Source organism: Dendrobates tinctorius, unplaced genomic scaffold (assembly GCF_039654945.1).
Source record: "Dendrobates tinctorius isolate UK_male_01 unplaced genomic scaffold, ASM3965494v1 ptg000014l, whole genome shotgun sequence".
Classification (NCBI taxonomy): domain Eukaryota; kingdom Metazoa; phylum Chordata; class Amphibia; order Anura; family Dendrobatidae; genus Dendrobates; species Dendrobates tinctorius.
Genome location: NW_027361682.1, coordinates 2,034,279 through 2,050,541, shown reverse-complemented (window position 1 = coordinate 2,050,541; position 16,263 = coordinate 2,034,279). Strand labels below are relative to the sequence as shown.

Below are 16,263 nucleotides of genomic sequence, written 5' to 3'. Positions count from 1 at the left end.
CAAATCATCCCTCAGGGTCTTTCCGGGCCTCCTTGGCCTCCCACCGAACATCTTTATGAATTAACAGTGAAACTCCCCTTGAATAGCTGGTGTGAAAAGCATGTATAAACCATTGCACCCAGGGTTTTTGTACCCACCGAACCGTATCCCTGGTCAGGTGCGTCTCCACCAGAGCCACAATGAGGATGGTAATGTCTAATTTGTGAGAACACCTTAATTTTCTTTCTAGGGGTTTTTATGCCTCTTACGTTCCAAGTCATACAAATCAACTCAGAACCCAATCCCGTCTATTTGGATATGATACATAATGGTGCCCGAACCAAGTGCAGAGATCCCACCCAGATAGCAAAATTGGCTTCGGCATTTACCTAAATAACTATAAAAGCTAAAACTTTTGAAAAAGAAAAAACAAAACAGGAACCTAGTAGCATAGGAGCACAGTCTCTCACCCCCATCAAAAAATAAACAAGGGGATACCATCACTGAGCACAGCATCCGGTATTGTTGATATCTGGGAATTCGCCGAGAGAGCTCCAATTAGACCTTGATTGAAAGGATCCGGAGCAACAGCCGCCACATTAGGATTCCTTCGCAGGGTACCCCCCTATGGGACCGCAGCCACTCAGTCGCCTCTGCCGGATCTGTGAAAAATACGGAGGAACCTTCATGAAAAACCAAAGTCGGGCCGGATATATCATCGAGTATACAATGTTTCTGTCCCTGAGCCGTTTCTTGACCTCGATGAATTGCGCCCGCTGCTTCTGCAGTTCCATGGAAAAATCCGGAAAGATGGAAATGACAGCATTGTTAAACTTAATAGGACTTTTCAGTCGTGCAAGATGCAGAATGGTATCTCTGTCCTTACAATTGAGCAAGCGTGCCAGGAAAGGTCGAGGCAGGGCCCCCGGAGGCAAGGGTCTTGTAGGGACCCTGTGAGCCCTTTCAACAGCGAACATTGAGGAGAATTCATCTCCCAGGGAGGTCTTAAGCCAATCCTCCAGAAACTGCTCAGGATGCTGACCTTCCGAGCGTTCAGGCAGGCCAACGATACGGATATTATTCCGGTGCATTCTGTTTTCTAAATCATCCGCCTTCTGCTTCCAAGCATTCATGGAGCCCGCCGCCTTCGCTAATTTAGCCTCCATAGGTGTAATGATATCCTCCACCTTGGACACCCTCGTCTCCACATCCGTAATGCGTCCCTTCATGGCCTGCATATCCTGACGAAGTCTCCCCACCTCCGTATAAACATCCTCGATTTTCTCCGTCAGGGATGTTCTGGTCAAGGAGATAGCCTGCATCAACTGCTCAGACGCTTGTTTAAGGGTCAATTCCTCCTGATCCGTCACCTCCTCACACCCAAGAAGGGCGATTTTTGCGCTGTACTTGAGAGGAAGTGCTCCTGTTATGTCTTGCACTTTCAGTGGGGTCAGGTCTAACAAACTCCTTCAATTTTTCTGCCGCTCCAAACCCTTTAAAGGCCCCGTCACACTAAGCGACTTACCAGCGATCCCGACACCGATATCAAGGTGTCAGGATCGCTAGTAAGTCGCTATGTGATCGCTGGTGAGCTGTCACAGAGACAGCTTCACCAGCGATCAGCACAGCGATGCCGAGCGCCCGGCATCGCTTGCCATCGCTGTAAAAAATAGAATCAAAATAAAAAATATAGTTATTCTCACCTTCCGACGTCCGGTTCAGCCATCCTGCCTCTCTCCACGCTCCGGTCCCAGTGATCCTTTGCACAAATGACCGCGAGATGTCACGGTCTCGAGGGATAACAAAGTCTCGCGGTCATTCGTGCAAAGGATCACTGGGACCGGAGCGTGGAGAGAGGCAGGATGGCTGAACAGGACGTCGGAAGGTGAGAATAACTATTTTTTTTATTATTTTTTACACCTGATCGCTGGTCTCCCGCCTGTCACACACAGTGATGCGTGCTGGCCAGCGGGAGACCAGCGACCAAAGAAATGTCCAGAGGTTTCTTCCAGCGATCAGCGATACCGGCAGGGGGGCTGCTCGCTGATCGCTGTCACACACAACGATCTCGCTGGTGAGATCGCTGTTACGTCACAAAAGTTGTGACTCAGCAGCGATCTCGCTACCGAGATAACTTAGTGAGACGGGGCATTAAGTCGGCTCATGTTTATCTGCAGTGCGGCCTGATGAAACAGCTGAGAACTATGACCCAGGTATCACCCACCACAGATGGGGGTCACAGCAGGCCTGACAACAGTTATTTGTGGGTCAGACTACCGAGGGATGCCTCAAAGATTATGAGGATGGCAACCAGCCTTGTGAGGTACAGATCCTTATGGCCAGGGGAGGGAGAGGGGCCCCACAGGGACAGCTGCAGTAGGGGAGGGTACACAGAGCCTCCTCGAGTAATGGCGCCAGCCGGCGCAGTGAGCGGATAATATGAGAGGGATACCACGCAGGGCCCACTTTTTCAGGGCACTCACCGCGCGCTTCCTCAGATTTCAGCTGGTTTCTTCACTGCCCGGCGGCGGTGCAGCAATGTGAGCCAACGCTGCAGCTCTCAGCAGTTGAGCCGCGCTCCCAAGATGGCCGCCGCCTCGTGGGGAACCAGCCGCCCGCTCCTGTCTCCCCCGCCGCCCGCTCTCAGAAACTGCCTCCCGACCTGCTGCGGGATATCCGGGGGGTCCCGACATCTAAGGGGGTCCAGCCAGCTTGAGGTAAGCCACCATGAAGGGGTCCAAGGTCCAGGATCAGACAGGATAATGATTAGCTCTCCTTGCCAGCGTCCTCTCCTGCTCACAGCATAGCCACGCCCCCAGATGGGTCCATTTTTAACACTAGTCTGTCCTGGACTACTGACAGGAAGGGGTGGGATCTACTGACAGGGTTTGGGATCACTTACTCTCCTTGCTGAGACTAGAGCTACCAGTAGAGCCGTTTTCAATGATGCTGAGTGTATGGGTTCGAAAGGGGCCTGAGTGAAGGCATCTAAAACCAAGCTAAGGTCCCATGTTGGTAGCTGAGGAATGTGGACTTGGTTCGCTCGCTGACAAGCCAATATAAACCGGGCCACCCACTTATTACCTGCCACATCGTAATTATATAAGGCCCCTAGAGCTGATACATGGACCTTCAGAGTGTTAACTGAGAGTTTTAACTCTCAGCCTTTCTGCAGGAATTCTAAAATGGCTGCAATAGGTACTTCGCTGGCGAGTGTCGCTGGGTGAAAAGCCAAGAATGTTTTCCACACTCTAGTGTAAATTCTCGTCGTGGATTCCTTTCTACTCTGTAAAGGGTGTCAGATTATTTGAGAATCCTCTCAGCTTTAATAACCCCCTTTCAAATTCCATGCCGCAAGGCGCAGGGCTTTGATTTGAGGGTGGTAACAGGGTCCTTGTGAGAGAAGGTCCCGATGTAGTGGGAGAATCCATGGGTCGGTTATCGACATGGCCCTCAGCCATGAGAACCACGGCCTCTTGGGCCAAAACAGGGCTATTAAGATGACCTTTGCACCTTCTTCCCTTATTTTCCTGACCACCATTGGCAACAGTACCATTGGAGGAAAGGCGTAGGCCTGCCGGAATGTCCAGGGTGCTAGGAGGGCGTCGAGCAAGTCTGGATTGTCCGCTCTGTATAGAGAAGCAAACCTTTCTACACGCCTGTTGGCTCTTGTTGCGAACAGATCTATTTCTGGTCTGCTCCATTTGGCCGCTATCATCTCGATGTGCAGGCTGAGCACCCACTTCCCTTGATGTAAAATCTGGCGGCTGAGAAAGTCCGCTCTGGAATTGTCCACTCCTTTGATGTGGAGCGCAGAGAAGGAGTGGAGATGCGATTCAGCCATCTCCAGAATTTTTCCCGCAATATACATGAGCGGCCCTGATAGCGTGCCTCTTTGCCGGTTTATGTAAGCCACTGAGGTGGTGTTGTCCGATTGGATTCTCGTGTGGGTTCGCGTAGCTGTGGGCGAAATTTAGATATAGCATAATATATCGCTGTTAGTTCTCTCATATTCGATGAATTCCCTATTTCGGACTCAGACCATCGGCCTTGCACCATATTTTCCTCTAGGTGGGCCCCCCACCCTGAGGAACTAGCGTCTGTAGTGACTATTTTAGAGAGGGTAACCCACCATGGAACCCCGCCGGTGAAGTTGCTTGCGTCCAACCACCACTCTAAGGATTTGATCACATCTGATGATAATGATATTCTGCCTTCCAGCTGCCCCTGCAGCCTATCTGCTTCTTGTAAAATGGCCCATTGCAATTTTCTGGAATGGAATAGAGTCCATTGAACAGCCGGGATGCATGATATTAGGGACCCTAACAAGGACATGCCTTCTCTCAAGGACATCGTGGGTTTATCCACTGCTATCCGTACCTTATTAGTTATGGCTCGTGTTTTTTGTTTCTGGCAGGAAGCATTTTTGACTTAAAGTCTATTTGAAGGCCCAGGAACGTCTGACGGGTTACTGGTTGTAGTCTGGACTTTTCCCAGTTGATCATCCAGCCTAGTGTCTGCACGGATTAAATAATATCAGCTATCCTGCTTTTGCATTGGGAAACAGAATTTCCTACCATGAGCAGGTCATCCAAGTACAGGACTATTAAGGTGTCCTTCAGCCTTACATATGACACCACCTCTAGCATTAGCTTGGTAAATACGCGGGGTGCCATGGATAATCCGAACGGCCCTGCAATAAACTGGAGATGTCGTATTCGGCCCTCTAACATGACTGCCACTCTTAGGAATTGCTGGTGCTCTTTGCATATAGGGAGATGGTAATAGACATCATTTAGGTCCAAGATTGCCATATGGCACCTAGGAAACAAGAGTTTTATTGCTGAAAGTACAGACTCCATTTTAAAGGGCAGCACCCTCAAAAACATATTAAGCTTTTTTAAATTAATTATGGTCCTAAAAGAACCATCCGGTTTTGGGAACAGAAACAGGGGAGAATAAAACCCCATTCCTCTTTCGTCTCTTGGAACGTCTACCAGAACGTTCTTAGGTAAGAGGCCCGTAATCTCCAATTCCAATGCTTCCTGCTGCGCCAGAGACTTCAGAGAAGTCAATAGGAAGGAGTTCGGTGGGTACCGAACGAATTCTAGACTTAGGCCCGACGTAACGATATCAATGGCCCACGGGTTAGACGTTATTTTCTCCCATTGGCGGCTGAATTTTAGTAGCCTGCCACCTACCGGTGAATTTGTGCTACCGGAATCTGTCCCCAGATCTGAAGGGACGGTTCCCAAATAGGTTGCTTCTTTGCTTGGGATCTTTATTGCACCAGTGGTCCTGAGGCTTGAAGTCCTTCTTTTTGCCGAATAGAGGCGTTCTGAAGGCCCTCCTGTTGAAGGGAACGTACGGGTTAGGGAATCCCTTTTTTCTCTCACCCGCTTTTGTCAGGAGCTCATCAATCTCAGTGCCGAACAGGTACTTACCCTGACAGGGCATGGCGCAGAGTTTGGTTTTTGTCTGTGTATCGCCTCTCCACCCCTACAACCACAAGGCCCGCCGGGCTGCGTTGGTTAATCCTGCCGCTCTGGCAGATAAATGGAGGGAGTCAGTTGAGGCAACAGATAGGAAGGCTGCTGCACCTTTAATCAGGGGAATGAGGAACGGAGCTGGTCTCTAGATGCTCCACTTTTTATTTTCTCCTCCAACCATATCATGGACCTCCCTGTGCATGTGGCCGATATTGCCGGCTTAAAGGTCCCATGCATGCCTCCCAAGATCGTTTGAGGAAGGTATCCGCCTTGCGATCTAAGGGATCAGCTAATGTTCCCGAATCCTCCACCGGCAGGGACGACCGGAGAGAAGTGGAGGCCACTGCCGCATCCACCTTGGGGGCTCTCGACCAAGACGCCAATTAGTCATCAAACGGATATTTTCGTTTTGATGTTAAGGGGAGAAAGGTCCTTTGCCCTTGCTTCTCCCACTCTTTTTTCACCAGCTCTTTTATTGCTGGGACTACTGGAAAGGCCCAGACTTTCTTTTTGGAGATACCCGCAAACATTATTTCCTGCGGGGTTTTGGGGTCTTTAGAATCGGATAACCCTATCGTATTGCGCACGGACATGACCAAATTATTAACACTATCAGTGGGGAAGCAAGCCTGCTCCTCCTCCTCTGAGGTTAGGTATTCCTGGGATATATCTGAGTCCATTTCCCCAGTTTCTGAAGATCTAGACACCGGCGAGATTAACCCCCTGCTGGAGGTTTCGCCCCCTTCTTTTTCTTTTTTCTCTTACTGCGCATACCTGGCCGCCTGTCTCGCGATACCGCGATCTTTCGCCTGCTCCCCCGGAAGTAGTCGGTATCCACTTCCGGGCCGCCTTGCCGCAGAGGAACACTGGTCACCGCAGAGCGCCTCCTGCCCACTGCCCCTGCATCGCCGATACGGGCATATCACTGACCGCATCAGGTATGCGATTCTCCTCTTTAGCGCTGTGGCACTCCATCGCGTCCGCGCGAGCTCCCAGGGACTCCATTCATTACCAGCCTTGCCATTCTCTGGGGGGAGGGGCCACTGCTATAGCAGCCCCTACGCTGTCCCGCGCTCTGTAATGCAGCGTCCCAAGAGCGAGTAGCCAAGTGCCGGCTCCCGTCGCCACATGCACCCATAAGTGAGCCCCGCACATACCGCCAAGGCCTCACCTGCATTACCAGCTGAGGGGAAGTTGATTTCTCTTATCCTCCTGACGCTACTTACAGCTCTGGGGCCCCCCGCCGCTCATATAGTGCTACGCAGGCGGCTACCAGGCAAGGAATCCTCTTCTCTGTATGGGTTCCTCCTTAGGAACAGGAAACCAACTGAGAGAGCGAAGGGGACCGCCCCTTTTAGCTCTCTGTAGGTTTCCTGTTCCTAGGGGCGGATCCTCTCACTCAGTGGGTACTGTCGTGGCAAAGAGAAAAAACAAGGCAAAAAACAGTGCTTTATCATCATACCGCCAATCAAAAAGTGCTATAATACGCGATCAAAAAGACGAATATAAATAAACATGGTACCGCTGAAAACGTCATCTTGTCCCCCAAAAATTGAGCCACCATACAGCGTCATCAGTAAAAAAAAAAAAGTTATAGCTCGCAGAATAAGGCGATGCAAAAATAATTTTTTATATAAAATGGTTGTTATTGTATTTGTGATTGTTGAGGCCGTTAGTCAGCATTTTAGCGCAGTGAGATTCCCAGATTAAGACTTGTTGATTGTGTATGTTCATCCATGTAGTAGTCAAATTATTGCAATTTTTGCCTCTACAGAGTCTTTTTTGGCAAAATTGGCAGTTAACGTGAGTTGGGTCATCCTTTGCAGTCTCAAGAAAAGGCCCAGGCTAGGCAACCCTTACTGCCCCTGTGAACAGCAGACTAAAAACCACTGTTGGCCAAAGCCAGAGCTGTGGCTAAGAATGCAGTGTTTGTTGTGGTTGCATCGCTCAGTGTCTGTGCGGGATTCCACAACACCCCCATCTGCTGAGCTACTCAGCTGCGTATCTCTGTGTTCACACCAAGAGGGATCTACAACTTCATTGTCATCCTCTCTGTTCTCCCTCTCCTAACCCTAAGCGTCACACTACTCCTCCTGTTGCCCTGACACCACAGGACAGTCCGCCTCTGGTATCTGAGTCTTATCAGGATCACCTCCTCCTCTGGTGGTTAAAGTCTGGTGATGAGGGTCTGGATTCTGCTCGAACTCTACTTCATCCAGCCCCAGATCCAACATCGGTGCAGATGTTTTCCTCATATGGATTCTGTGAATCTTTGGAGCAGACCTCTGATGCCCATGGAATAAAATGTGTGAACAGTTTTTCAAAACGGTCCATCTGTGGGTCCCCACAATCAGTTGGGCGTTTGAAAATTTGTGATGTGGGGGGAAACCAGGGTGATTTGAGTGCCATCTCTGAGGATTGTACTGTGTGTGATGTTAAAATTGAGGAAGAAGAGGAGAGGTTATTTAAAGCAAGGCTTGCCATCCACTGGATTTGTATACATGTACGGTTTTAGAAAACAAAGTTGTACATGATGTTCTTATTTTAGTTACCCAAAATGACATGACTAAAAAATTTCAACCATTTTTAGCCACGACATTTGTCGATCACCACAAAAATGTGTTCGCCTAATTGTGTCGCTTGTTATAATTATGGTATACAAAATAAGTCATGTTTATTATAATTGATTTAGGTCTTCATTTTATCTTATAATGTACTGGCAGATAGAGATGACTGTATAGACCAGTACATGTAAAGAAGAATGTTATTGAGGTTTTTAGGCTGAGAAAATTCTCTTGTACATAGCAGTGAAGCCTGTGGCTGGTAATGTTTCTGCCTTACATATCAGAGGTCACCGACACTAACATGCTTCATAATATGTTTAGAGACATCCATTGTGCACAGTGACCTTTGATGGACAGGACTGGGAGTAAAGAGTTATCTCCTCTGCAGCAGCTCAGAAACGTGTTCTGGATGCAGGGGAGAAGACATTTGTACAAGATACGGTTAAAAAAAACCAAAAAAAACCAAACAAATAAACAATGAAAAGTCACAAACTTTTTTGCCTGACTTTTTAGCATTTTCACGCCAGTCTAAGGGAGGTCCGCCATAGTGGGTGCAGTATGAACAGGGTTTGCTTGTGTCTGCCAAATTCATAACTAAGGGCATAACTTACACCCATCAGAAATGTTGCTCCAATACGTTCTCGACTTTCTGGCAAGAAGCACAGAGGCAAGCACATCTGAGAAGAAGTACTGTGTGTACATCTAAATCAATTCATTATTACTTACCCCACCACTCTACTTCATGAAAGACTGGAGTGCACGGTGCCAATCTTGCAGAGATTGTCCAGAACTTACGGTACTCTTTTATTTACTATGAGCCCAAAAACTTAATAAGCAAGTATTCGCTAACAGAAACAATTTCCTGACTGTTGTACATGACGCTGGGTCAGGGTGGTCATCGACCGCTCCTGCCGGTGATTCAGCTACTCCACGTCAGCGAGCAGCTTTTCTTCTTGCGTGCTGCTCTGTTGACAATGGATGACATCCGACATCATGTGATTGACAGTTGGCTTACCGCAGTTAAACTATCAATCAGCATAACATCAGCAGTCACCCCCCCCCATCAACAGAGCAGAGTGGAAGAGAATCTGAATCACTAGTAATAGCGGTCTGTGACCAGTCAGTAGAGATCAGCAGCGTAGGAAGCAACTGAGTGATAGTTCTTAGCAAAATATATATATATTATATATTTATATTATATATATATATATATACACTCACTGGCCACTTTATTAGGTACACCTGTCCAACTGTGTGTTAAGACTTAATTTCTAATCAGCCAATCACATGGCGGCAACTCAGTGCATTTAGGCATGTAGACATGGTCAAGACAATCTCCTGCAGTTCAAACCGAGCATCAGTATGGGGAAGAAAGGTGATTTGAGTGCCTTTGAACGTGGCATGATTGTTGGTGCCAGAAGGGCTGGTCTGAGTATTTCAGAAACTGCTGATCTACTGGGATTTTCACGCACAACCATCTCTAGGGTTTACAGAGAATGGTCCGAAAAAGAAAAAAAATCCAGTGAGCGGCAGTTCTGTGGCCGGAAATGCCTTGTTGATGCCAGAGGTCAGAGGAGAATGGGCAGACTGGTTCGAGCTGATAGAAAGGCAACAGTGACTCAAATTGCCACCCGTTACAACCAAGGTAGGCAGAAGAGCATCTCTGAACGCACAGTGCGTCGAACTTTGAGGCAGATGGGCTACAGCAGCAGAAGACCACACTGGGTACCACTCCTCTCAGCTAAGAACAGGAAACTGAGGCTACAATTTGCACAAGCTCATCGAAATTGGACAGTAGAAGATTGGAAAAACGTTGCCTGGTCTGATGAGTCTCGATTTCTGCTGCGACATTCGGATGGTAGGGTCAGAATTTGGCGTAAACAACATGAAAGCATGGATCCATCCTGCCTTGTATCAACGGTTCAGGCTGGTGGTGGTGGTGTCATGGTGTGGGGAATTTTTTCTTGGCACTCTTTGGGCCCCTTGGTACCAATTGAGCATCGTTGCAACGCCACAGCCTACCTGAGTATTGTTGCTGACCATGTCCATCCCTTTATGACCACAATGTACCCAACATCTGATGGCTACTTTCAGCAGGATAATGCGCCATGTCATAAAGCTCGAATCATCTCAGATTGGTTTCTTGAACATGACAATGAGTTCACTGTACTCAAATGGCCTCCTCAGTCACCAGATCTCAATCCAATAGAGCATCTTTGGGATGTGGTGGAACGGGAGATTCGCATCAGGGATGTGCAGCCGACAAATCTGCGCCAACTGTGTGATGCCATCATGTCAATATGGTCCAAAATCTCTGAGGAATGCTTCCAGCACCTTGTTGAATCTCTGCCACGAAGAATTGAGGCAGTTCTGAAGGCAAAAGGGGGTCCAACCCGTTACTAGCATGGTGTACCTAATAAAGTGGCCAGTGAGTGTGTATATATATATATATATAATAATCCCTGGTAACCCCATAATGAATCAGCCCCTATATCCACATCAAAAGTATCATGTGAACACGTCTGAAAAACTGCAAACATCTAAAGTTACTCTACAAGCCAGTGACTGATTAGAACCTGTGACTTCTCTGCATTTAGTGGTCACTACTCACCTGTGCAGTTATCTGTAGGAATCTCTTCTTTACACCGCTCATCACCCCTCACATATGTCTCTGTAGTATTAATATGGGGCAGATCTTCACCCTGAAAGAAATATTGGAAAAGTTACAGACAGATGAAAACGTTTGAGAAGATCCAGACACCATCTAATGTCTATGATCAGCTTTATCCTGTCATCTCCACCAGATATAAAATATACACTGAATGGTCACATTACTAGAGACACCCATCTAGTAGGATCTTCTTCCCCTTCAGAACTTCAGATATTAATCACGTTATAGATTGCACAAGGTGCTGAGATTGTTCCCCAGGAATACTAGCCCATGCCAACAGGATGGGTTCTTGTAGTTGCCGCAAATTAGATGAAGGTGCGGAGATGCTCTGAACAACCAATTCTACCTCATCCCAGAGATGCTTTATAGGGTTAAGATCTGAGGATTGTGAAGTTGAGAAAACAAGGAAAACTCACTGTCATATTACTGGTGTAAAGGAATAGAAGATACTGGCACCTAACAGAATTAGTACTGTAACTATATGCCTAATGCCATGGTTTATTGTAGTCACTTTTATGTGACAGTTATGGACTGTAGGCAACTGAGCAGGGGAGAGTTACAGAGGGTCAGCCCTGCAGCTGGGCAGGGGAGAGTTACAGAGGGTCAGCCCTGCAGCTGGGCAGGGGAGAGTTACAGAGGGTCAGCCCTGCAGCTGGGCAGGGGAGAGTTACAGAGGGTCAGCCCTGCAGCTGGGCAGGGGAGAGTTACAGAGGGTCAGCCCTGCAGCTGGGCAGGGGAGAGTTAGAGGGTCAGCCCTGCAGCTGGGGAGGGGAGAGTTACAGAGGGTCAGCCCTGCAGCTGGGCAGGGGAGAGTTACAGAGGGTCAGCACTGCAGCTGGGCAGGGGAGAGTTACAGAGGGTCAGCCCTGCAGCTGGGCAGGGGAGAGTTAGAGGGTCAGCCCTGCAGCTGGGCAGGGGAGAGTTACAGAGGGTCAGCCCTGCAGCTGGGCAGGGGAGAGTTACAGAGGGTCAGCCCTGCAGCTGGGCAGGGGAGAGTTACAGAGGGTCAGCCCTGCAGCTGGGCAGGGGAGAGTTACAGAGGGTCAGCCCTGCAGCTGGGCAGGGGAGAGTTACAGAGGGTCAGCCCTGCAGCTGGGCAGGGGAGAGTTAGAGGGTCAGCCCTGCAGCTGGGGAGGGAAGAGTTACAGAGGGTCAGCCCTGCAGCTGGGCAGGGGAGAGTTACAGAGGGTCAGCACTGCAGCTGGGCAGGGGAGAGTTACAGAGGGTCAGCCCTGCAGCTGGGCAGGGGAGAGTTAGAGGGTCAGCCCTGCAGCTGGGCAGGGGACAGTTACAGAGGGTCAGCCCTGCAGCTGGGAAGAGACTTGGGAGATGTTTCTAGGTGGTTCACTGTATACACAATAGACTGTAGTTGTAGTGCATGTTTCCTATATGAAGCTCTGTAGAGTGAGGTTCTGCTATTGCTCATAGTTGGCAGTTGAGGCATGATATTAGGTGTGTGGTCCAAGCGTAACAGTTCCACAGAAATACATGCTGTCATGCTTGTGACAGGAGAGCCATCAGCCAGTTCGAGTATTGTGATGCAATTCCCGTCCGAGTTTTACATCTGACTCTTCCCTTATACTGGAGGACAACACAAGACTGAAACATAAGACCTTAACCCTTTCGTGCCAGAGCCTGTTTTAGCCTTTGTGACCGGGCCAATTTTTTCAATTCTGACCACTGTCCCTTTATGAGGTCATAACTCTAGAAATCTTCAACGGATCACGGTGATTCTGACACGGTTTTCTCGTGAAATATTGTACTTCATGATAGTGGTAAAATTTCTTTGATATGACTTGTATCCATTTGTTAAAAAAAAAAAAAAAATGGAAATTTGGCGAACATTTTGAAAATTTCCTAATTTTCAAACTTTTAATTTTTATGGCCTTAAATCAGAGTCATATCGCACAAAGTAGTTAATAAATAACATCTCCACATGTCTACTTTACATCTGCACAATTTTTTTTGTTAGGAAGTTATAAGGGTTAAAATTTGACCAGTGATTTCTAATTTTTACAACAAAATTTACAAAACCTTTTTTTTTTTTTTTTAGGGACCACCTCACATTTGAAGTGAGTTTGGGGGGGGTCAATATGACAGAAGATACCCAAAATTGACACCATTATAAACACTGCACCCTTCAATGTACTCAAAACCACATTCAAGAAGTTTATTAACCTTTCAGGTGCTTCACATGAATGAATGGAATGTGGAAGGAAAAAAAAATATTTAACTTTTTTTTCATAAACATTTTACTTCAGAACCACTTTTTTATTTTCACAAGTATAAAAATAGAAAATGAACCACAAAATTTTTAATGCAATTTCTTCCGAATACGCCGAAACCCCATATGTGGGGGTAAACCACTGTTTGGGCACACAGCAGAGCTCAGAAGGGAAGGAGCGCCGTTTGACTTTTTCAATGCAGAATTGGCTGGAATTAAGATCAGACGCCATGTCGCATTTGGAGAGCCCCTGATGTGCCTGAACAGTGGAAACCCCCCCACAAGTGACCACATTTTGAAAACTACACCCATTAATGAACTTATCTAGATGTGTGGTGAGCACTTTGAACCCCCAAGTGCTTCAGTGAAGTTTATAACGTAGAGCCATGAAAATAAAAAAAACAAAACATTTTTTTTCCACAAAAATGAACTTTTAGCCCAATTTTTTATTTTCACAAGGGTAACAGGAGAAACTGGACCCCAAAAGTTGTTGTGCAATTTGTCCCGAGTACGCCGGTACCCCATATGTGGGAGAAAACTGTTTGGGCGCATGGTAGGGCTCAGAAGGGAAGTAGTGACATCCTGGAATGCAGACTTTGATGGAATTGTCTACGGGCGTCATGCTGCATTTAAAAAGCCCCTAATGTGCCTAAATAGTGGAAACCCCCCCAATTCTAATTCCAACCCTAACCCCAACATACCTCTAACCCTAATCTCAACCCTATCTATAACCCTAATCGCAAACCTAACACCAACACACCCCTAACCCTAATCCCAACCATAACCACAACCCTAATCCCAACACACCCCTAACCCAAATCCCAACCAGCTTTAGCCTAACCCTAACTTTAGCCTAACCCCAACTTTAGCCTAACATTAACCCTAACTTTAGCCTAACAAGAACCCTAACAGTAAAACTAACCCTATCAGTAACCCTAACTTAAGCCTAACAGTAACCATAACTTTAGCCTAACTCTAACAGTAACCCCAACTATAGCACTAATCCTAACAATAGCACTAACAGCTGTGCCAGGCAGCGATCTTGTCACACAGTAACGCTGTTTCTCCTCTGATCTCCTGTCAGTACGAGATCAGAGAAGTGGCGTTACTATGAGTCAGATCGCAGGGAAAGCTCGTTGCTATAACAAGCTTTCCCAGCGAGCCCTCTTATTGGCTGCTGTGACACTGACATCATCAGGACCTGAACCAATCAGGTCTCGATGAGGTCAGGGGTCGCAGCAAGCATTGCGCGCTGGGATCCCTTCATTATAAGGTACGTGGGGGTCCCGGTGGGGGGGCACAAAACCGCAGACAGTAGATAAACGTCGGCAATGCACAAAGCCCAGCAAGCGCCGACATTTAACTACCGTTGGCAGCCTGGAAGCGGTTAACAGAAGTCCACAGCTCATAGGGAATATCTCATGACACCTTCTCTCCATCTACCTGATGATCCTGAGGAACATTGGGATCTTCTTGTTTACAGTCCTGTGGAAGAAGAGGACATATCTCTGGTGTTGTCCTCTCACTGGATACAACTGAAAGAAACACATACAGGACTGAATTCACTCTTTACACAAAGATAATAATAGGCTGTGTGTATTTAGTCCTATTACCTGGTGATGTGAGGGGCTGGGGAACATCCATCATGACGTCCTTGTACAGATCTTTGCGCCTTTCTAAATACTTCCATTGCTCCATGGAGAAATAGACGGCGACATCCTGACACCTTATAGGAACCTGACACATACAATGATACCGTCATCCCCCCGATCCCTTCATAGCGTTACTGTATAATGTCCCAGCATTCCCAGCAGTGTCACCTCTCCAGTCAGCAGCTCAATCATCTTGTAGGTGAGTTCTAGGATCTTCTGGTCATTCATGTCCTCATGGATCAGGGGGTGAGGTGGAGGCCCCGTGATTGGGCTCAGGGGAGTTCCCCATCCCTCAGACATAGGGGCCTGACAGCGCTCACTAGAGGTCTTCTTCACTACTGTGTAATCCTAGTTATGGAGAGACACATTAATAAATCTCACTACAGACATTTCCAGAGTCCTCACCTCTCCAGTTCTGTCTGTTATTCCCATAGATAAGAATGATGTAATGTGACATCATCAGAATAACTTACCGCTCCAGTAAGCCAAAAGAGGATCCCTAGGGTGAGGTGTAATATCCTCTCCGCCATCTTGTCCCTGTCCCTATCCATCCTTGTAGGGTCACTCAGGAGAATTCTCTTATATAGAAGATCTCCACTGAGAGGATCCGATATTGTAGGGACCTGAATGGGACGAAGAGGACAATGTAACATCTTAAAAATCCCATGAAAGAAATCTCCACAGCTGTTACCGGCTTCACATGATCACTACATCCAGTCTTGGCCCCGTCCTACCTCCAATATGACACACAATCCGATTATAGGCACATACAGAAATTTATCACAGAACATTTCCAATCCAGTACCAAAAACATAGAAATCATCTAAAAAGAAAATCTAAATTAACTGAGTCTTTGTTAAATAAATATTCCATGAAAATAGACAAAGTTATAAAGTGAAGGGAACATCCAGGGATGGGGACGACAGAACCAGGAACATCAGTAACAGATAATGATAGAACATTAATATAAACTACAGAAAATTGTAATCCCAGTAAATGTGAATGTCCAAGAAAGGCCCTGCATAAATCGAGAAAACCGTAAAGGATGTGTGTCAGGGCAGAAATAATTTTCGTATATACTTATGTATAAGCCAACCCGAGTATAAGCCGAGGCACCTAAATTTGTAACAAAAAATTTATTGACTAGAATATAAGCCAGGTATGCTTGGTCCCCTCATCCCCATCCTCGTCTACGTGGCTCCCTATTCCAAATCCTCGTCTGCGTGGCTCCTTAGTCCCCATCCTCTTCGGCGTGGCTCCTTAGTCCCCATCCTTGCCTGAGTGGCACCTTATTCCAATCCTTGTCTGCATGGCTCCTTATTATCCTTGCATGCATGGTTCTTCATCCCTATCCTTGCATGCGTGGCCCCCATGAGAAAAGCATTAAAAAAAAAAAATCCTACTTACATTCCCTGCGCGCCCATAGAGTATCGTTCCGATGCGAGCAGCTCCTGCCGCCGGGCGATCACATGTCCCCAATCATTCAGGGAATATTCAATACCTTAATGAGTATGCACCAGTGATAGCTGGGCAGGGGAGAGTTACAGAGGGTCAGCCCTGCAGCTGGGCAGGTGAGAGTTACAGAGGGTCAGCCCTGCAGCTGGGCAGGGGAGAGTTACAGAGGGTCAGCCCTGCAGCTGGGCAGGGGAGAGTTACAGAGGGTCAGCCCTGCAGCTCGGCAGGG

The 16,263-nt window shown here is 47.5% G+C and overlaps 1 protein-coding gene across 1 annotated transcript in view; it reads right to left on the bottom strand.

Annotated features, from left to right (window-relative positions):
• Positions 1-15,222, bottom strand: part of LOC141073854 (uncharacterized) — an 83,831-nt gene extending 68,609 nt beyond the window's left edge. The window contains exons 1-5 of the mRNA XM_073561357.1: positions 15,053-15,222; positions 14,748-14,927; positions 14,541-14,664; positions 14,371-14,462; positions 10,644-10,734 (exon numbers count right to left, since the gene is read on the bottom strand). Of these exons, the coding sequence (XP_073417458.1) occupies positions 10,644-10,734; positions 14,371-14,462; positions 14,541-14,664; positions 14,748-14,927; positions 15,053-15,130 (565 nt within the window). The 5' untranslated portion in view covers positions 15,131-15,222. The remainder of the gene's footprint in view (positions 1-10,643; positions 10,735-14,370; positions 14,463-14,540; positions 14,665-14,747; positions 14,928-15,052) is intronic.
• Positions 15,223-16,263: the final 1,041 nt, after the last annotated feature.